Below are 22,508 nucleotides of genomic sequence, written 5' to 3' on the forward strand. Positions count from 1 at the left end.
GGTCTCCATCAAGTGTGCTTTGTTCAAGGCTCGCCTGTGTGTGGAGGTTTTGGTTTTTACTGTTTTGTGTTATTGGGCCCAGTGTGCAAAAAGAAGGGTAGATATCTATTAAATTAAAATAATATGATCCCACCGACCCTTCTCAAAGCTACATATTAGCTATTTGCCAAATTCCAACTTGAACTAAAGGCTTCTGTTGGTTCTACATTCCAATAAATGCCCTGCCCTAAAATGCAACAGAGCCTGTTTCCTCAAGAATTTACAGAGGTTTGATATATATTATATACTTATAGCTGATCTGTGACAAATCGGAAGTCAAGTTTTTTTTTTTTTATTTGTTTCATTTATAGACCGCCCATAGCGAGTGGCTCTCTGGGCGGTGTACAAAAAGGTTAAAATACAAAATATCAACAATAAAATCAGACAACAAACAATAAACACAAGCAGCAACTAAAGAAAAAAATAAAAAATAAAAAATTTAAATTATAACATTAACGCTTAAAATGCCTGGGAGCATAGCCAGGTCTTAACCTGGTGCCGAAAAGATAGAAGCGTAGGCGCCAGGCGTACTTCTTCGGGGAGGCTGTTCCACAGTTCGGGGGCCACTACAGAAAAGGCCCTAGATGAATCAGGATCTCACAAAGAAACCATGACAGCACTTCTCATCCAAAAAAATCTACTCCGCTGAACTAATATTGCCATCAGCCACAGGTGTTCTATGCTAAGCAGGTTATAACCTGCCCCCTAGTGGTCACTTGGCCAACTTTTACAAAGCAATTTTCAAACAGAACATATGACTCATTCAGTTGATACAGTTGGCTCCCCATGGAAGCATCAGAGAAAGAAAATGCCCCTGCCAACTGTGCGCTACAGCACTGAATTAGGCATGAGGGCATTACTTAAGCAAGTTTAAGAATGAAATGTTGTGTAAGGACCCATGGCCTAGCTCCTCACACTTTCTTTTTCCACCACTGATCAATGTCAGTTGCATTCAAGGCTACAGCCAGATTTCCAGGACCCCTGGGCAAAACATCCCTAGTGTATCCTGTTAATATGGTAAATGCTGGCTCTGTATATGGCCTGTATATGGTCTACGTATGGCAGGCAGGTTAAAAGTGGATGCACAGACTAGTGCAATAGTGAAGCCATGATGAACCAAGACGGATGACACTGTCATGCTGTGTGTGTCACTTTTGGTTTGAAAGCTGCTTGGGTATCTGCAAAGCATTGTCACTTCTGAGAGGACGCTGATACAGAGCTGCCTGATAGACAAAACAATATTTAAGTGAAATAACATGTGTGTGTGAGACAAGATGAAAATATGCCAAAGCACATGGCTTGGAAAACCATGACTTCAGGGGTCAAAGATGTTCTTCTTTGTCTCCCTTCCTGATGGATTATGATAATTCATAGTCTATGATTGGACTATGTATGATGGCAGGTCCACCCATAATTATTAAAATTAATGTAAATTTATTGGATAATTCCAACCTCCTGATCTAGTTTGCTGGTCAGTATAAAATATGTGTCCAGCTTTTGGTGAGTTAGGAGTTATTTTTATTTTTGTTGTATTGTTTTTGTTGTTTGATTTGTTTTATGAAAATTTGAATAATAAAAATTATTATTATAAAAAAAAAAAGAATTTACAGAGGACATTCAGAACAAATTTCTGGTGTTTCAGTTGCATGACAGGAGACAGTTACTAAGAAAAGCTTCCCTTGCAAACATACAAGATGCGAGAACTCAGTCTTTGAAGGAAAGTCAAATTCAAGTCTGTTATAACTTTAAACATTTCACTTTATTAAACTAATTATTTGGCTGGCAGGGTGCATCTCTGCCCACCCCCCAAAGCATCCATCTTAAAGGAACAGCATGAGCCCCTGACTTATACGCCCATTAAAAGCATCCATGGAGGGTTAACACTAGCAATCTGCATATATCACCTATATCTTACTGAATATCTCACAAGTCCTCATCCAGTGCATGTCTGAAGAGATATTTTTGAAAGAAAAAACAGAAGGAGATTCAGTAAGATGCAAATATTTATTTATTATTTGATTTATATCCCGCCCTTCCCAGCGGGACCCAAAGGCAGCAGATATGAAGAGGAATAACAAACAGCCATTTACATAAGTGTGGTATTCTTACAAAAAGAAAAAAAGCTTCCAAATAGTCAGCTTTGACCCTGTAATCGTGGTTCCTTGGCCTATACAGAATTAGGTCAGCACCACACTGCTGGCTATTCTTCTCTCCCTACAGAGTTCTGGAAGTAGAGTTTGCTCCTTTCAGATGCAACTGTGCTTTTTAGGCAGTATTTGAATTTTAAGAGTCCTCTCCTGTACTTCCGTGCATATCATAGAATAGTAGAGTTGGAAGGGGCCTATAAGGCCATCAAGTCCAACCCCCTGCTCATTGCAGAAAATTCTTTTTCTATTAAGGGCATTATTTTGAGCCATCGCCACGGCTCTCTTACACGTCAATCTTTTGTTAAACCACTGCTGAGAGAATTCTCCTCCATCCCCACCACTTTTGTGCAGCGAATATTTCATGTGAACTTATAGTGAGTTTTTCTGCATCTTGGGAGAATTTAGTTTTTCAGCCAAGTTGCAGGACAGGGTCAAGTCTCCTCCAGGCTCTTCTTTGGGCTGTTCCAATCGGGCAATACCGGACGGGGGGGGGGAAGAAAGAAACTACAATGTCTCCTTCCCTCTAAATCCGATTCTACAGAAGTGGTCCTTTTCGAATACCCCTCTTCAAAAGAACCTCAACCTCACGCTGCCGTTAAGCCCCCTTTTGCCTTTTCATTCCCTCCCTCCCTCCCCCTTTCGTCGGGCCGGGCCATTCCGTTGGCGCGGTCTCTGAGGGGGAGGGAGAAAACAAAAAGTAAAGAAGAAATGTATATTCAGTAGATTTACACATCTAAAACCGTGACCTCGACAACAATTGAAAACCAGTCACTGCTTCATTCACTCAGCGCTCCCTCACACCCTTATTCTTTCTTCCTTTCCCCCACTCTCTCCCCCCCAATTCGGGATCTTAGTTGGTTTGTCCCGAGAGGCCGCGTTCCCAGAACCCTCCGCGCAGAGCGCCTGCCTTCTTTCCTCGGGCTGAGGCGCAGCGGCGCAGCTTCTTGTTCCTCCCGCCGGGTTGCCCCCCCAATCGATATCCATCCTCCTTTCGCCTCGCGGTTATTGTGTGAGTAAGGCCCGAGTCTTCTCCGACCGAGGAGCGTGTGTGTGTTCCACGCTCCTGAAGCGGAGCAGAAGGTTGCTAGGCAACGCTGTACGGCGGGGAGGGGAGAGGATAGAATTGAAAAACGGGCTTGACCTGAAACCCACGCAGGTCCCATCGTGCACCGCGGGGGGTCCTTGACCTGCCAGTGGCTGGCTCTGCGCGCGCGCTCTCTCCTTTCACGTCACGTATGGGGGGGCCCGCATCCACCCCAGACTTTTATTCCTCTTTAAACCGCCATGGCTTTCCCCAAAGAATCCTGGGAAGTGTAGTTTGTGAAGAGTTGTGAGAGTTGCTAGGAGAACCCCCCTCAAGGAGCTACAGTTTCTCAGAATGGCCTGACAGACAGTGCTTCTTCCGATGGAACTCCAGAAAAATCTAGCTCTGTAAAGGGAATAAGGATGTCCTAAAAGCTCTCAGAGAACTACCGTTCCCAGGATTCTTTGGGGGATGCCATGATCTTTTAAAGTGGAATAATAGCGGAATGAATGTCTGTTGTGGCTGTGGCTGGGGAGAGTGCGCATTTAGAAAAATAATGTGTTTGGGGGGACTACTTGCTCCTGCCTTGCATCCCTTGTCCCCATAATGGACCTTGGTAGGCATTGTTTTCCTTTGAAGCCCGATATGCGTGGAACTACCTCCCTGCCCAGAATAACTCTGTGTGCAGCCGCCTCCCTCAGTTTTTTTTTAAGACCATCCTTAAAAGTCACCCAGTCTGAAAAGCCTTGGATTAACTCCCTTGTTAGGCCCTCTTTATAACTTAGGCTGCAAGACAGTACTCAGAAGTAAGTTCAATTGTGCTCAGTGGGCCTCTCCCCCCCCCCCCCGGTTAGTGTGTATTGGATGGCAGCCTAAGCCAAAGTTTTTGTCGCAGAAATAAAAACATATTTATTTAATTAAAAACATTTCTAAACTGCTTCATATTTAAAAATCTCTAAGTGGTGCCCTGGTCAGAAGCAGAGTTTTCCCAGGATGATATTAGGCCACGGAGAACCCTGGCTGTCTTGCACCTCAACAGTGGCAGCCTGATGGCCTGTCACCACTCACAAGTTCAATTTTGATGATGCTGAGAAGATGTTTGTTGAAAGGTGCTAATTGGTGGCTCTGTTCAAAACCCTGAACCTCCTGGCACAACAGTATTGGACAAACACCAGATGAAGGCTATGTGACTGCCCTGCCTACTCCTTCAGCACCAGCTCAGTCTGAGGACATTGTGGCTCATACTGCTGTTCCATACTGAGTCTGCCTGATGCTTCTGAACTTCTGAAACGACACTAGCAAAGCTGTCACAGCCCCCTGCTCGGGCTTCAAGTGCATCATAGCCTCACGCTAAGTAGGAAACTCTTGTTCCGGGGTAACATTCTCAATCCTTTTGGACCAGGATAGTGTGGAAGAGTTTGTAAGATGGAAATCTTCTGTGTGCCTTCTTGTATATATATGTGTGCTATTCATTGTAGAAAGATGTTAGATAGGCCATGTTGATTTAGAGTGGAGGGGATGCTTTAAATAATTTGTCCTTCTCTATTGCAAATAGTACTGCTCTGTACTACCTGAGTTTACAGGTTGTTCCCATTATTTTTGCAGAGACTGTTAAATTGCACAAGGTAGGGAAGGCATCTGAAACAGGATGTACTACCTCAGCATTTTTTAGGGGATTAGTACCCTGCTCTTCATGCAACAACCTCCCAGTTAATTTGCATCAGAGGAGTAACTTGCCCGAATACATGCAGAGCGTAAAGAATTTCTATTCAATTCTGCATACTGCATGCTATATCCATTTCTCATATGCCTAATTTGTAGGAGTAACAGAAGCTTGTGATTGGTCTGTGACCACACCACACCCCCAAAAATGGAAAAGGAACTTTTAAAAATCCAAAGATACTGCATCTGATCCATTCTGGCTGTCCCAAAGAGTGACTGTATTAAGCTAACTTAATAGCATTAAGCTAACTATAGACCAAAGTCCACCTTTGCAAAGGGCTGTAGTGAACTGAAGGTGTGTCAAGTGGTGACTATGGCTTGGTTATTTTCGGACTGATCTGGGAAAGATTTGTACATTTATGCAAGTGGATTAAACCAAGCAGATCCCTCTGAAAGGTGCTTTCTTTGTTTGGCTTCTGGTGCTTTCCTCCAGTTTAAGAGTTTTCCCTCAGTAGCGTAATTGCAAATTCTGACGTTTCATGTCAGGTTCTCCCCTTGCCATCTTCACTTAAAATCTTTTATCCTGTGACGCTTTTCTATATTCTCCTGCCTCATAGCAGTAAATATGTAGACTCACCTTGCCATGTAGTGTGCTTCCATTGGCTGTGAGTTCCATTGCCACATGCAAAATTTGCATTTCTGCTTATGAATGCTTCTACTTCCCATCCGGGCACAAATGCAGCGTTGGGAGCATCTTGTGCTTCTCCTTTGCTCCGTGCTGCCAGGCTACTGTGTACCAAAATGAAGGCCTCCACAAAAGGGACAGGAAAGCTGGCATTGTATTGCTCTTCAGTGAAATTCATTCTGGTGCTTATGCATTATGCTGAGCAAGTCTGTGCTACCTTGGTTGGTGGAGGCTGTTTAAAGTGTTTCCACATCACTCCTTATTTGCCTGTAAGAGTAGAAGTGCTACTTAGAGCCACTTAAGCAGAACCATTGTGACAGTATATTCAGGTGTCATATGTTACCCCTAGAGCTGGTGTCACAGCTACCCTCCGGTCTTGGCAAATGAACTCTGCTTTTCTAGGAAGGCAAGAAAGGGTTGTTCCTGAGCATGAGCATCTGAGACAAATTTTTGTCAACTGATGGTTGGAGTGCCTGCCTCAGGGTGTTTACACCGGTTTTTGAAAACAGCACTTGCTTATCTGTAAAAAGCAGGACAGAGCAGGCAGCCAAGTGACTGAGCTATGTATTCCTAATTTATCCTATTTACATAAGCCTTCCCATCTTGGGTGGGGAGGATCAGTGAGTTGTTACTGGATGTGGTCCTGCTGGGAGGAGGGATATCCTGTTTGCCTAACCTGATCCTAGCTATTAAGCTGAAGTATTCCTAGATGTTTATTCAGTCTACTCCTCTTTGCAGAAAAGTGGCAGCTGGCTGGTTCATGCATGAGAAGATTTGGTTTGACAAGTTCAGATACAATGATGCTGAGATACTATGAACAGATGAATGATCCAGCCACTAGTCCTTCCTGCCAGCAGGTAAGATGCCGGTATTCTCCAGTGGCAAGAGAAGCAGGCAACTGACATGTCACGGTGCTTCTGGAGTAGGTAGCAAGACGGTGGAGACTCTTTTCCTATTTATATGCAGCCGTCTCATATCACAATCTCAATATCTTCTGAACACAAGATGAGCTTTGCTGGATCAAACCAAAGGTCCATCTAGCATCCCCAGAGTGGCCAGCCAGAGTCCTCTGGAAAGCCCAAAACAGTTCTGAAGGCAGCAGCCATGGCCTGCTATTCCCTGCCCACCACCTGGCAACTGGTGTACTGGTTTGTCCCTGCAGGGTCTACCAGTTAATACCATAGGAAGAGGGCATCCAGTGTTACTCTTGGAGCTAATTGTTCTTGAAATTGTCTTCCTACCCACCCTGTCCTTGTCAAGTAGTGGGCTTTTGCCTTTGGTTGCAGGACAGTCGTCACCCCACCAGTACCTCCCTCGCCCCCCCCCATGTTACCAGTGGGTTTTAAACATGTTATTTCCCAGTAGGAAACACTGCATTGAGAGGGAGAGATCTCCCTTCCCTGGTGCATGTGCAGAGAAGGGCTCCTCCGCTACTGTACAGGCGGTGTAGTGTGTGTATCACAAGATGTATTGATGGCCAAGCAGATGATTTCCATTGTGGCCACATTCAACGCCACTTGGTCTTAGACCCTTGTGTTGTATACCTTTCTCAACAACTGTCCCCGGGGTTGGTGATCAGGGTAGAACAATGTGCATTAAAATATTTTGAGCTACTTGAATGGGAAAATGAAGGAAAAGTAGCTAAAGTCTGACTGGGCATTATGAGACTGCATGGTGATGTGGGTTGAGCTCACATGTTCTCCTCTTCCCACTTCCTTTGTGTGCAAAGGGAGGAAACTTGAACTTTCCAGTTGTGTTTTGTGACAAGCCAGAGTTTCCCATTTTTTTCTAATATGGGGAACTGGCTTGTACATATAGTTACATATTGGATCTGATTGTGGGTTGATAATCCTAGTTGAATGTTGGCTGCCACCTTCAGCAACTTTGGAAGGAAAGACAGGATATACATTTAATAAAATAATAATAAGTATTGTCCTCTTCCTCTCAACCTCCCCCTCTAGGATGCACACCTTAATGTGGTGAGGGGGTTTAAGAGCATTGAAGAAGCTGAGAGCAATGCTGTGAGGAGTCTAGACCAAGAGGCTAGAATCCCAGCAGGGGCACCCAAGGCGGAATGGTCAAAGCTGAGGCACCAGATGCATCCAGACTCAGAGGAAGGCAATGGTAAACCACCGCTGAATACCTGCTACCATGAAAACCCTATGAACAGAGTACCCAAAATGCAACACGAGATAGTGCTGGAAGATGAGACCCCCAGTTCTGATGGAACTCAGCAAGCTACTGTGGAAGAACAACAGGCAAGCACAAGTAGCACTGTGACTAATGACAGAACTGGGTCAAAGCTGAATGAAAGCCCAGAGGCTGATGCGCACACATGTGAATGGAGAGTCCAGAGTTGTATGAAGCACACAATAGGAACATGGAATGTGAGAAGCATGAACCATAGAAAGTTAGAAATTGTCAAGCAAGAAATGGAACGTATCGACATTGCAATACTTGGCGTGAGTGAATTAAAATGGATGGGAATGGGACATTTTGAGTCGGGTAACTACACAATATTTTATGCAGGATATGAGAAATTAAGAAGAAATGGGGTTGCTTTAATAGTGCGAAGTGATGTAGCAAAAGCGATTAAGAGCTATAATGCAAAGTCTGAGCGAGTGATATCAATGAGATTTAATGGGAGACCTATCAACATAACCATCATCCAAGTCTATGCTCCAATGGCAAACACAGAAGCAGAGGAATTGGAGAGATTTTATGCAGAAGTACAGGAGGAAATTGATCACACACCAAAACAAGATGTGCTGATAATCATGGGAGACTGGAATGCAACAGTAGGGAACAGAGAAGAACTAGGAATTGTGGGAAGGTGGGGCTTAGGATATAGAAATGAAGCAGGAGAAAGACTTGTTCAGTTCTGTGAAGCTAATAATTTGTTTATTGCAAACACATGTTTTCAGCAACCAAAAAGACGACTGTACACATGGACATCACCGAACGGTCAATACAGGAATCAAATTGATTATATAATTGGTAGAAGAAGATGGAAAAGTTCCATACTTTCTGCAAAAACAAGACCAGGATCAGAGTGCGGTACAGATCATAAACTGCTAATATCGGAAATCAAAGTAAAACTAAAAAAGAACGAGAAAGCAATCACAATGCCAAAATACAATTTCAGTAACATCCCAGAGCAATATAAAGGTCAAATCAGGAACAGATTTGAGGCTTTAAACTTAGTTGATGGAGAACCAGAAGAACGATGGAGTGAAGCAAGAGACATTATCAGGGAAGAATGTAAGAAGACAACACCTCTAGGTAAAAGGAGAGAAAGACCTCAATGGATGGATGAAGAAACTCTTAAAAAACGGTTGAAGACAGAAGGAAAGCAAAAGGAGACAAAAACACGGTTAGAACCCTAAATGCAATAATACAGTGACTAGTATGTAGGGACAAAGAGAACTATTATTATTATTATATCCCACCCATCCTCCCAGTACGAGCCCAGTTATTGTATACAATAGTTATTGTATGGAAATAGGACAACGAAAAAGGTAGAACAAGAGCCCTATTCCAAAAGATTAGAGAAATTAAAGGGAAATTTAAACCAAGAGTAGGTATGTTGGAGTACGTGTTCCCCTGTTGATTATTCAACTTGATGGCACATAACACACCCACACCTTTCAACCTAATGCATCTTTTTTTTTCCTGTGGGAGGTCATGTGTACATGAAGAACATTTTTCCTGTTTTTCTGCAAGCTTAGAAAAGTTTAGGAAGGCCTCTCCTTATCGTTACGGGGTGAAAATCTTCAGATTGGTGCAGGTTGAAGCCGTCTTAACAACTCAGCAGCAGCACAAAGATATGCAGGGACTGACCAGTTTCCCACATGAAGCATGCATCTGTGCCAACAGAATTTCTGCCAATTAATTCCTCCTCCTGGTTAGGAAAACCTGTATGTAGTGACTGGGACCCCACAAACAAATGTGTAAAAATGCAAAAGGCTGCTAATGTATGTGTTAAGCTACCCTAAAAGTTGGTTGAAATCTGCAGGACTTTGTTATTTTATTGCCTGAATAGTGTTTGTTGTGCTTGTTCAGCTACATTTGTGCTGCCTTCTGAAGCTATATTCCCAGAAATGTCCTCCTGTGAGCAATTGCTTACATGGTCTTTACTTAGGGGGCAGGCTTTAAGTATAGCAGAGCGCTCTATTTACTGTAGTGAGGGGAAAATCAAGGGAAGTTTGGTCCCTATCTAGAAGGAGTAGCATCAAGGTATTCAGCCTTCTAGGGCTTGTTCTGCAACCTGCTGCTTCATTAAGGAACTTGGAGGAAATGAAATCACCATTAGATCCATCAAGTTCAGAGGAGTCTTTCTTAAATATGCTGATTTTTCTACATCTTGAAAACACACCAGTTTAGAAAAATGTTGGCTTATGCCAGTAAGGATTTTGTTATGTGCCTTCAAGTGGATTACAACTTATGGTGACCCTATGAATCGGTGACCTTCAATAGAAGCTGTTTCAAACCACCCTGTTCAGATCTTGTAAGTTCAGGTTTGTGACTTCCTTAATGGAATCAATCCATCTCTTGTTTGGCCTTCCTCTTTTTCTACTCCCTTCTGTTTTTCCAAGCATTATTGTCTTTTCTAGTGAATAATCTCAGTTTCATCATTTTAGCTTCTAGTGATAGTTCTGGTTTAATTTGTTCTAACACCCAATTATTTTCCGTTTTGCATAAAGCTAAATGTGCAAAGTATGCAGTATTGATTGCAGTTTAATGCAGTAAGCTTTAGTTACTTGCATTAAAATCTAGCATGCCATCCCCCACCCTTGAAAAACCAATTTTTGTCTTGTCTTCTCTTCCAGGGAGCAGCAAGGATGGTCCTGGAAACAGGGGAGCACCTGGAAGTTCTGAAGAGTGCTGTTTGCACCCCAGGGGGCACAACCATCCATGCCCTGCATGAACTGGAGAAGGGTTGTCTTCGAGCTACTGTCATGAATGCAGTGGAGGCAGCCACCAGCCACGCTCGTGTATTGGGCAAGAGTTAGTGGGGGGGCCTTGGGTAACAAGCCTTGGAAGTGAAAGGATTTATCCTTTTCCCACCAAGGACGATGGAGGCCCTCAAATATTATCCATGGGACTAAGATGGAGAACTCTCAGTTCCTCCTGAAAAAAAGATAGGGAAGACTCCAAGGGCAGGCGCCCTGGCACTTTCAGTCCTATGAGCTTGTAAGATTCATTCTCGGCTGTTTCATTGGAGGATTGGCATGTAATAAATTTCACAGGATGTTGCTAATGGGATCTTCTCTGGTTTTCCTTCGAATGACTGGAGAGCAAGTGAGGAGCCCACCTCAGTGACTTTCATTCCTCCCCCCCATACACTATTAAACACACCAATTATGATTTCTTGTCAAGACTCTGGCTTCTTTTGAGTCCTTACTATGTACCAAAGCTGCTTGAGTGTCCAAAGTGCTAGCAGGAACAAACATTTTCCGCTGTGTTAAAAGAAGCTGCATTTCTGGCTAAGTAGCAAACAAACAGCTCTGGCAAAATGATCAAGGACTCCAATTTCAATTGCAGATGAACCAAAGTTTGGCTGATTAGGTGCACTGAAGCTCATAATGAATCCAGGAAGCTGCCTTATATGCAATCAGTATTCATATGTGAGATAGCAGCTCTCCAGTGTTTGCTTAGCCTTACGTAGAGATGATGGGGTGAACCTGAAACCTTCTGCATACAAAACGTGCTGTATCACTGAGTTACAGCTGTCCTAAGTGAGTCTAACTGCATCGGACTGAGCTATAAGTGTCACACAGGGCCTGAAACTGTTGCTTGTACAACGCAAGGTAGATGGATTCCAAAGGTTCTCAGGCACAGCCTCCTTCATCAAGCGTGCTTTGTTCAAGGCTTGCATGTGGAGATTTTGGGTTTTTTTGTTTTGTATTATTGGGACCAGTGTGCAAAAAGTAGAGAGCCAGTGTGGTGTAGGTGTTGGACTGCGACTTGGGAGACCAGGGTTCGAATCCCCACACATCCATAAAGCTCACTTTGTGACCTTGGGCCAGTCACTGCCGCTCAATCTCAGAATGAGGCAATGGTAAACCCCCTCTGAATACCGCTTACCATGAAAACCCTATTCATAGGGTCGCCATAAGTCGGGATCAACTTGAAGGCAGTACATCATCACATCGTGCAAAAAGAAGGGTAGATGTCTATTAAAGTAAGCTACATATTAGCTATTTGCCAAATTCCAACTTGAACGGATTCTGTTGGTTCTATATTCCAATAAATGCCCTGCCCTAAAATGCAACCGAGCTTGTTTCCTCAAGAATTTACAGAGGACATTCAGAACAAATTTCTGGTGTTTCAGTTGCATGACAGGAGACAGTTATATAAAAAAAGCTTCCCTTGCAAACACGAGAAGCGACAACTCAGTCTTTCAGGGAAAGAGAAAACTCCAAGTCTGTTATAACTTTTAAACATTTCACTTTATTAAAGTAATTCTTTGGCTGGCAGGGTCCATCTCCCCCCCCCCCAAGCATCCATCTTAAAGGAACTGCATGAGCCCCTGGCTTACACGTCCATCAAAAGCATCCATGCAGGGTTAACACCAGCAATCTGCATATATCACCTATATCTTACTGAATATTTCTCAAGTCCTCATCCAGTGCATGTCTGAAAAGATATTTTTGAAAGAGCAATCAGAAGGAGATTCTGTAAGAATGAGCAGATACGGAGAGGAATAACAAACAGCCCTTTACATAAGTGTGATATTCTTACAAAAAGAAAAAAAACACTTCCAAATAGTCAGCTTTGACCCAGTAATTGTGGTTCCTTGACCTATACAGAACTTGTAGTGAGTTTTTCTGCACCTTGGGATAACTTAAGTTTTTCAGTCAAGTTGCAGGGCAGGGTCAAGTTTTTAACTTTATTCTGCATAGAGTTCAAAGAAAGACTTCCACCATGCAAAAATTATAGGTAACTGAAGTCCATGTGGTTCCACCATGGGGAACAAACAAAACTGACTTGGGAGCAGAGTCAACCCTCCCGCACATCCATGTCCCTCTGTGCAACTGCAACCCGCTTTATTTTCAACATGGGAATTTAGGAGTAGCTTCTCTAGAGAGTCTGTTTCAAGTGTCCAAGCCATCACTGGATGCTTTTGTTCTCTTCCCTCCCTCACTTGGGGTTTAGTTTATCTTGAGAGTGGCACACATGTAGCCCCCTGGCCCTGTGCAGGAGAGAATTACACCCCATAAAACCGGAGATTAGCACGCACGCCTACATGGGAAACAAAGGCAACAAAGTGCCCTCAAATAATGGTGCTCATTGGAGTAAAGTCAAGCCCCTTTCACAACCTGACCCCAGCACCATGGGGAAGGAATTACCCTGTGCTGCCCTGATTATGTGGCATTAGCACCTCCCAGTGATTATCGGTTCAGAGCATTATCCCCCATTATTGCATAAAAGTAAAACACTTTCACCAATTATGAAAGTGCAAGAATTGACTGCTCTGGTCCTCAAGAGTCAGAGGCAGCTGTCTGCTGCAGCCGTTGGGCCATGCTGATGAAGGACCGAAGCTGTACTAGCTTCAGTGTCCCAACTTCCTGGGGATCCTGGCTCTCTAGCCAGCGCAAGGCTTTCTGCAAGCCTTGTATTGCTTCCTGGCCGGTAGGCACTGGAGGATAGCTGCCTCCCTCGTTCCCGCTACCTCCAACATCTGCCACAACCATCTCTTCCTCCTCATCTCCACAGCCGGAAGACCCCTCATCCCCTTCGCCTTCCTCTTCCTCTGGGACCATGTCATCTAAGTGAAGCCACTCAGCCATCTCTTCTGGAGCAAGGCACTTGCATGCAAGGGCAGCCAGATGTGCAAGGTCATTGAAGACCAAGCTGTCGACAGCAGCAGGGGCCTCTTCCGGCTCTTCCTCTTCTCCAGAGCGGGGTTCATAGGCAGCTCGTAATCTAAGTAGCCAGCATTTCTCAATGCAGCCAGGTGGGATAAGCTCCCAAGAAAGGCCAGTTAGGTACAGCATATCCTTGAGGAGAAAGGAACGAACAAAGTCCACGGAGCCATCCCCACCAGACATCCCTGCACCATCTCCTTTCGCTAAGCATGACACAGCCAACCGCAACAGTTCCTGCTTATACAACTGCTTGAAGGCTGACACCACGCCCTGCTCCAGGGGTGTCGAAATACGGCCTCCCCCTCCCAATGAGCCCCCAGTTGACTTGGAAAGAAGGAGGGCTCGGATGGATCCATCTGGAGTTTGAAGCTGGTGCGGATCCTCGGGGGATGTGGGACAGCTAAGTAGAAGTACAGCTTTCTGCTGGAGGCAGTTACGGTGCAGAAAATGTTTCACACACGGCACAAAAGTGTCAAAGAACCAAATGCGGAGAAGGCTAGACCTGAGCCGGGCCTCAGGACTGTAGTGATAGCAAGCCGGAAGCTTCTCCTGATCATGGTGACGGAGACAGGGTGGGTCCTGCACACCTCCCACCACCAGTGGTTTCAGTTTGTGAGTGCCTGTCAGGTTTGCAGCTAACAGCACTGTGACTCGGTCTTTCACTCCCAACCGACGACACAAGGGAGATTGTGGGGGACAACGGGCTTGGCCTGGCAGTAGCTTCCAATAAAGCCCAGTGATGTTGGCATTATAGATTTGGTCATCGCTATAACCTCCGCCATCTGACAGGGCAGCAGCAGGTGGTGACATCAGCGATGTAGCGGGATCAGAGAAGGCTGAACTGGGGGAACTTGTGTCCATTTCATATTTCAGGGCAGGTGTATCACCTGTGGCACCAAGGCTGCCTCCCTCACCGTAAATGCGCTGACTGGAGATGCCGTGTCTCTTTTGCCACCGCCAGAACCATCCGTGGCTGGCCTTAAAGGTGCACTCAGGCCCATAAATCTGCCTCGCAAAGGCTTCTGCTTGGGCCTGAATGATAGGCCCAGAGAGCGGCACACCGTGTTGGCGCAGGGTGAGGAACCAAGTGTAGACGGCGCGGTCAATCTCCTCCTCATTAGCCAGGCGCATCTTCTTGCGGTGGGTGCCCACCTCGCCCCCCAGCTGGTCCAGGAACCAGCGCAGCTTATTTTCATCTTTAAGCCAGCCCCTAAGGGTGCCCCCGGGCACTCCAAAGTCCCGGCACACGGAGGCCTGCCGCTCGCCTTTCTTCACCCGCTCTATGGCCTGCAGTTTGTCCTTGATGGAGTAGGCCCGACGGAAAGCCATCTTTGACACAGAGAGTGGCGAAGGGGCAATGGCATCAGCGCTGCCACCACGCTGGCACAGGAGAGGGGCACCCGGCAAGGCATCGGCAGGCTCATCTGGTGTTGCTGGTGCCAGCAGTTTTGTAGGTGAGCGTCGGTCCCCCTCAGGGCTGCCTGGGTCCTCAGTCCCTTCCACTGCAGGGAGGAGGGCATCCTGGCCCCCTGCCATGAGGGGACCTCTTCAAAATTAATTCCTTGAAAAGAACTGCAATGCTTGGGAAAGGGCTCCAGAACAGAAAAGGAGGCTTGTGGGCCAAAGCTCCATAAAATGAGGCCCTGGTAAAAGTGGCGCGTTATAACCGGGGAGAGCTGAAAAGAGAGGGAGAGGGGAGGAGGGAGCGGCGGCCTCCTTTTGTCCTTTTTCTCCTTTACGAGCCTTCAGATAGGGCGGGCAGGTCAGGAAGGCGCATGCGCCATGGCACAGCCCCTTTCTTCACCCCCTTCTCTTCATGGAACCTTCCACTCCTCTCCTCTACCTGTCCTTGGCGGCTAGTTGGACTCTTCCACGCTTTCCTTTGGGCTGTTCCAATCGGGCAATACCGGACGCGGGGGGGAAAGAAACTACAGTGTCTCCTTCCCTCTAAATCCGATTCTACATTCTACAGAAGTGGTCCTTTTCGAATACCCCTCTTCAAAAGAACCTCATCCTCACGCTGCCGTTAAGCCCCCTTTTGCCTTTTCATTCCCTCCCTCCCCCTTTCGTCGGGCCGGGCCATTCCGTTGGCGCGGTCTCTGAGGGGGAGGGAGAAAACAAAAAGTAAAGAAGAAATGTATATTCAGTAGATTTACACATCTAAAACCGTGACCTCGACAACAATTGAAAACCAGTCACTGCTTCATTCACTCAGCGCTCCCTCACACCCTTATTCTTTCTTCCTTTCCCCCACTCTCTCCCCCCCAATTCGGGATCTTAGTTGGTTTGTCCCGAGAGGCCGCGTTCCCAGAACCCTCCGCGCAGAGCGCCTGCCTTCTTTCCTCGGGCTGAGGCGCAGCGGCGCAGCTTCTTGTTCCTCCCGCCGGGTTGCCCCCCCAATCGATATCCATCCTCCTTTCGCCTCGCGGTTATTGTGTGAGTAAGGCCCGAGTCTTCTCCGACCGAGGAGCGTGTGTGTGTTCCACGCTCCTGAAGCGGAGCAGAAGGTTGCTAGGCAACGCTGTACGGCGGGGAGGGGAGAGGATAGAATTGAAAAACGGGCTTGACCTGAAACCCACGCAGGTCCCATCGTGCACCGCGGGGGGTTCTTGACCTGCCAGTGGCTGGCTCTGCGCGCGCGCTCACCCCCGTTGGCCCCCCCTTATTGGAGAGTGGGGCCACAAGGGTGCTGGGAGTTGCTAGGAGACCCCTCCTTGTCCCCCTCATAGAGGTACAGTTTCTCAGAATGACCTAACAGTCAATCCTTCCCAGTGAACTCTGGAAAACGCAGCTTTGGTAAAGGGATTAGGGATCTCCTAAAAACTCTCAGCGCCTTTTGCTTCCCAGGATTCTTTGGGTGAAGCCATGACTGTTTAAAGTGGAATAGTAGTGGAATGAATGTCTGGTGTGGCTGTGGGTGGAGGGAGAGCGCATTTAGAAAAACGTGTTGGGGGGACTACTTGCTCCTGCCTTGCACCCATAATACACCTTGGTAGGCATTGTTTTCCTTTGCCACTCCTTATGCCTGGAACTACCTCCCTGCCCAGAATAACCCTGTGTGCAGCCACCTCCCTCAGTTCCTTTTTAAGCCCATCCTTAAAAGTCACCCAGTCTGAAAAGCCTTGGATTAACTCCCTTCTTAGCCCCTCTTTATAATTTAAGATGCAAGTCAGTACTCAGAAGTAAGTTAAGTTGCGTTCAGTGTAACTTACTCCCCCAAGTAAGTATGTATTGGATGGCAGCCTAAGCCAAAATATTTGTTGCAGAAGTAAAAGCATATTTATTTAATTAAAACCTTTTCTAAATTGCTTCATATTTAAAAATCTCTAAGTGGTATACAACATATATAGTCGCACTTACAGGCAACTTGGGGGCTGTTCTGTCACTAGGTTAATTTTGTTTCTGTGTTTTCCATTTCTCCAAAGAGCTCAAGGTGGTGTGCTCCTGCCCACCCCATCTTTTCTTTCCCATCAGTGTTGGGATATTCGTTTGTAACTGGCCTAAAGAACAAAGTTGCGAGGTTGCTGGTCCAAATCTCAGTTGTGGTTCATCAGTATAGGTTGCTTTAGGACAGTGGTCGTTTCTTGGTTTCAAATCCTTATCTGCATCATTGGGATGATAACTGATTTCTTCCATTGGATTGATGTCGGGATTTTTCTAATGTGATGGGTTAGAGCAGTGGTACCCAACCTTTATGAGTTTGGGACCCCTTTATAAGCCCAAAAAATTGGTGAACCCCCCCCCCACGCCAATTGAAATATTAGCCTCTTTTAAGTGAAAAAATGATGTGTGGCAAATCACATCTCCAAATATCCCTTTCCATATAAAAAGCTTCCTGCAGACAGGGAGGTGTTGCTTTCTTTTCTTAATGCAAAGGTTCATCAAATTGGTATCCCCTTCCCCCCCACACACAGTCTGATGATGTGCAGTCCTGTCTCCCAACACCAGTGGGTTATAGTGTTGGATTAAGATCCAGGTTCAAGCCGTCACCCAGCCACAAAGCCCACTGGGTGATCTTGGACCAGACACAGTCTCTTTAACCTGACCTATCTCACAGGATCTGTGTAAGGATAAAATGGAAGGGGGGGGAACCATGTGCACCACCTTGAGCAACTTGGAGGAAAGGTTGGATATAAATGCAATAATAATTAAATCAATAAATAAATTTTAGTTGCAGTGTGTGGAGTTAAGCCTCTCCCAACCTGCTGAATTTTTTAATAATAATAATTAAGAAAGAAGCAGCAGTGTGGTAGTAGTGGGGATGTTGTGAAGACAAAAGGGTGGACAGATTGAGGAGGGGTGTCAGTGATTTTAGGCCTTGGAATGATCATCAGAACTGATGACTTGCTCAGTTGTTCACTTGGGGAATGAGAGCGGAGCAGAAGACAGATCAGCGCATGCACACACACAAACACAGCTGCCCCTCCTGCAAGCACCTGCAGGCGTGTATGAATTTGGGCACGTGGGGGGGGAAGCCCTCAACTGCTGCAGCATCTTGGAGAGAGAGATGGGGGCGGATTGTACGTGGAAGAAAGAGGGGACTCTGGCAGACATACACTTGCCTCTGAGAGGGGGGGCAAGCAAGTCTTGAACTTCCTTACTGCTCCTTGGCTCCATCTGGGCCCAAGGTGAGAGATGGGCAGCCTTGCAAATAAGAATAATTTTTAAAAGGAGGTGGCTGTGAATCAGGAGCCAAGAAACGCAGGCAGGCTGGCTGCCACGAAGGAAGGGGGAAAGCAGCCTTTCCTTGCAGCCTTGCTTCTTTTTGCTTCACGAAAAGACTTCTCCTCTCATTCTGAGTAAGGGTGTTGTCAGCAGCAGCAGTGCAAGGAGACGGGAGTCTAATAGTCATCCTCTCTTCTTCCTGATAGCTCTACCCTCAGCCTCCTTTGATGTCTGCTATGTGTTTTATAGGCAGATGCCTGCCCTCAGCACACCTGAAAGATGCTCTGGCAGTTCAGCAAAAGTCGTCTCCTCTCATTTGAAGCAAGGGGGAGGTGTCGTCTGCAGCGGCAGTGGGGAGCAGACAGCATTCAGGGAGTGAAGAATTTTTTAAAAAAATTAATAAATAATTCATGTCTTTACTCGTTGTGGCCCCCTGTGGATTACTTCGCGGCCCCCAGATTGGGACCCACTGGGCTAGAGTGTCTAATGAAAATAGGGCGGACTCAGGTTCCAATACTCACACAGCCATGAACCTCGCTGGCCGATCTTGTTGGGTGAGCCACAGTCTGTCAGCCTTTCCTATCCCATATTTTACAAATAAAATGCAAGGGAGGAGAGCTGTGTCTGCTGCTTTGTGCTTCTTGGAGGAAGGGTGGGATATGAGTGTAATGTTTGCAATGTTCTTTCTGTCCTTAAAAAGCACTAAGTAAATGCCAAGCGGGAGATCCAGTGTGGTGTAGTGGTTAAGGTGTTGGAGCACGACCTGGGAGACAGGGTTCGAATCCCCGCATAGCCATGGAGCTCACTGGGTGACCTTGGGCCAGTCACTGCCTCTCGGCCTCATGAAAAATCGGGATCGACTTGAAGGCAGCACATTTACATTTAAATGCCAAGCTGTGTGAGTGGCCATCGTGGCTGCTGGTATTTGAACCTGGGCCTCCCCATTCTGAGTCCAACCTTGCAGCTACTGTGCCATCCTGACTGGCTAGTTGACATCCTCTTCTAGGCTGGCCAACAGATTCTGAAGAACTGCTTTGCTGAAATATTACCCAAAGTCTGCCTATTCTGAATTTTCAGAACTGGTCTACTGGATGCCTTTGGAAAGCTTTCAAGCAAGGCATGTAGATGATCACTTCCTTTTGTCTGACTCAGCATTGGGTAGTTGGAGGAGAAGTCATCTTTCAGTTTTAGCTAATAGACTTGTCTTTCATGAACCTGACTAATTCTTCATGTTGTTTCAAAGAAGCTGTGAGGCAAGACCCTATCCCAGTCTCCTTTGAAGAAAGATACTAACTGCGTTTCAAGTAGTTTGTGAATGCATATACAGAGAGCAGACTTTTCTTATGAGGTGGTCTTTTGACACTTATGTGATCCTTTCCCCTACCAAGTGATGTTTTTGTAATGGCATCCGTGAGGATTTGTCAATAGGAAGCTTTACTTTACACAGTGCCCTGCACAGGTTCCCCCCCCCCCCAATAACATAGCTGTTGTGACCTGTTCCTTTAACCAACCTTGTCTAGCCTGGCTTCAGCAAAGAGCTGAAGAAATTTAGATACATTTCCTTTCTAGCGGTGAATGTGAGGGTTTGTGTTAGGACTCACATTTATTACTGTCCTCTCTTTGAAACTTGAGTGGCTGCAACATCATCTGTAGCTATAAAGAACTGCAGCATTCTTGAATGTCACTGCTTATGAAGCTCTGTATTGGCATTCCCTGTCCATTTTTAATTCTATACTGTTAACTAGTGTATGGCAATTTACGTGCATCTCAGTCATACATCATTTTTTCCTGTCCTTCATTAAACGTTTGCTCTTGGATTTTTCTCTCTCTTTCTTGCTTCTTCCCAAAACTTTTAAGTAACCTGTCATTAACTATCTTAAATGACCCTTTAGAACAGAACGCTGGACAAGATTGGTCTTTGCCCTAATCTAGCAGTGCTTTTTTTATGTTCTTAGCCTCGCTATCATGTAAGGACTAGATTTGAATACCACCCAATGTATTTTTCTTGCATCTTCTGTTTGTGCTCTCTGTCTATTTACATAAATTTAAATACATGTGTTAAATTGGGGTAGACAGACTTCTGGAATATACTTCATCATTTACTAGGACCCTGTGATTCACCAAACAGAGTCTAGTGCAAAAGACATCCACTTAGAATGAGACTTTGTGTAACTCTAGTTCTTGGAGGGCAATTCACTGATTCCACGGTATTGGTCACGGATGTCATAAATCTTTGGTGTAGTTTGTGGAAAGACAGCAGCTGGGGTTTTATCTCATGTACACAGAAATCCAGATAAGGGTAAATTGGAAATGGACTGCCTTCAAGTCGATTCCGACTTATGGCAACCCTATGAATGGGGTTTTCATGGTAAGCGGTATTCAGAGGTGGTTTGCCATTGCCTCCCTCTAAGGCTGAGAGGCAGTGACTGGCCCAAGGTCACCCAGGGAGCTTCATGGCTGTGTGGAGATTTGAACCCTGGTCTCCCAGTTCCTAGTCCAACACTCTAACCACTACACCACACTGGCTCTCTCCAGATAAGGGTAGTTAGTGTATATTTAAAGTGACTTCACTCAGAAATATTTTCAGTTTCTCCTTATCTTGAATGAAGCCCTTAGTTCATTGCTTGTACTTCAATGTAAAATATGACATATAGACCGCCCTGGGCTCCTACTGGGAGGAAGGGCAGGATATAAATTTAATAAAATAAATAAATAAGTGGAGTGCCAGTGCAAATGTGCTCTTAAATGAGAACATAGCGCTGCTCCTTTATAATCTTTTATAGGTTTAGAGTACCGTTGAGCGTCTAATGCATTTTGCTTTTATTCATTCAAAAGCAACCTAATGAAAAAGCTTTAATAAAGCTCACTAAAATCTACCTGATAATTATGTTCTTGGTTTGCTAAAGAAAAAGTGCTTACATTGGTGGGCTATTTCTAAATGTTGTTTTACAGAACTTTTCTGATCTGCCAAGTCTTCACCAACGGATGGTGGCTATTTTCGTCATGTTAAATTTATAACAAATGAAATGATCATGCCATGGAGAAATTTGAAGAGTGAAACTTGAGTTTTACGGGGCAGGGCTTCAGAGGATCAGCTAAGGGATCCTGTATCATGATAGCCTCCATGTAGCCCCCCTATGAGGGTGAAGCTTTTACATTGCATAAGGTGGAGAGAGCTACCCTTCTGGAGTAGAGCAGGATGTTCCAAGCGTTTGTTGTTGTGCTGTTTGTCACAGTGTAATAAGCAGCTTCCGTTCGTCTTTTGTACTGTTAAGATCTTGAGGTTTTGCCTTCTGTTCTGATCTCGGATCTCTCACCTCTAAAAACAAAACTTTCTTAACTTTCCCTAATTTTTTCTTTCTTAATGCTGTCCTAGGAACTAAAAAAGTAAGTACTTGCTAGCAATATTCTTGTTCTCGTGCGTACTTTCCTTATTTGTACGAAAAGCGATGCCTACTAAGGCAAGTCTACTAGGCTTTGCTTTTAAAGCACCCAGTAGCAATAGTAATATTAAATATTCATAACATTCTTGTGTCTTTCATTTTGATGCTGGGCTTTTGTGGGTGGGAGGAGTAGATAGCATCTTATTTTAACAAAGGCAAGAGTTATTTTACAGTCTCCTAACAAACAACATCCTCTGTATATTATCAAAGCTGCTGCTGGTACTCTGAGGTGTATTGCCTTTTAGGCAAATGTATATTGATTTTAGTTTCTATTCTGTTCTTTCACAAAAGCCAAATACCAACAATTGGGGGAAAATTGCAGTTAACAATACCCCTTTAAAACTATAACAATAACTCCACATCAACATGACTATGGTTGTTGAAAGCCTTCCCAACCAAGAAAGCCTTTTGATGGTTCTAGAAAGTTTCCAGACTTATAACATCACAGGTCTCTAGTGGGATTGCCACAGTTATGTAGCGCAGGTGTAGGGAACCTTTGACCCTCCAGATGCTGCTGAACTGCAGATCTCATCCACCTTGGCTGTTGGCCATGCTTGCACGTCTGGTGGGCATAGTAGTTCAGCAACATCTGGTGAATCAAAGGTTCCCCACATCTAGGTGGCTGCTGATTAATATACCATTACGTCTCAAACTTGGGCTCTCGGGCAGTGCAGTTCAGAAGACCTTCCTGTCTTAACCTGTAAGATCAGAGGAGAGGGTAGCCTTGAGGATGACCTACACCATTAAACTGTGTAGCCATTAATTTTAGCATTTTGTAAAAACAAATTCACTGTAATCTGGATGATATTCTACAAGATGCCTTTAAATTCTCCTCTTACTGCAGAATCTTGCCTCCTTTTTTATATAAGCAGTTTAGCTTGCTAGCTTGCACTCTTAAAGCAAAATGGAAATGGATTGCCTTCAAGTCGTTCCCGACTCATGGCGACCCTACGAATAGGTGAGCAGTATTCA

The 22,508-nt window shown here is 45.2% G+C and overlaps 2 protein-coding genes across 4 annotated transcripts; one reads left to right on the forward strand and one right to left on the reverse strand.

Annotated features, from left to right (window-relative positions):
* Nucleotides 1-3,038: 3,038 nt before the first annotated feature.
* On the forward strand, nucleotides 3,039-10,935 carry LOC133375471 (craniofacial development protein 2-like). 3 transcript variants are annotated; one of them, XM_061607097.1, is made up of 5 exons: nucleotides 3,040-3,195; nucleotides 6,296-6,414; nucleotides 7,519-8,019; nucleotides 8,482-8,930; nucleotides 10,387-10,935. In XM_061607097.1, the coding sequence occupies exons 2-5, from the start codon at nucleotides 6,322-6,324 to the stop codon at nucleotides 10,433-10,435; spliced, it is 1,092 nt and encodes a 363-aa protein (XP_061463081.1). In that variant the 5' UTR covers nucleotides 3,040-3,195; nucleotides 6,296-6,321; the 3' UTR covers nucleotides 10,436-10,935. The 3 variants fall into 3 exon arrangements, 2 of the variants coding, with proteins under 2 accessions (XP_061463080.1, XP_061463081.1); XM_061607096.1 differs by having other exon boundaries at nucleotides 3,039-3,195; nucleotides 7,519-8,930; XR_009760241.1 differs by lacking the exons at nucleotides 7,519-8,019; nucleotides 8,482-8,930 and having other exon boundaries at nucleotides 3,062-3,195.
* Nucleotides 10,936-11,945: 1,010 nt separating this feature from the next.
* Nucleotides 11,946-15,495, reverse strand: TIGD5 (tigger transposable element derived 5). Its single transcript, XM_061607104.1, has one exon. It carries the CDS (start codon nucleotides 14,962-14,964, stop codon nucleotides 13,042-13,044), a length of 1,923 nt encoding a protein of 640 aa, XP_061463088.1. The 5' UTR covers nucleotides 14,965-15,495; the 3' UTR covers nucleotides 11,946-13,041.
* Nucleotides 15,496-22,508: the final 7,013 nt, after the last annotated feature.

This window comes from Rhineura floridana, chromosome 1 (genome assembly GCF_030035675.1).
Source record: "Rhineura floridana isolate rRhiFlo1 chromosome 1, rRhiFlo1.hap2, whole genome shotgun sequence".
NCBI lineage: Eukaryota > Metazoa > Chordata > Lepidosauria > Squamata > Rhineuridae > Rhineura > Rhineura floridana.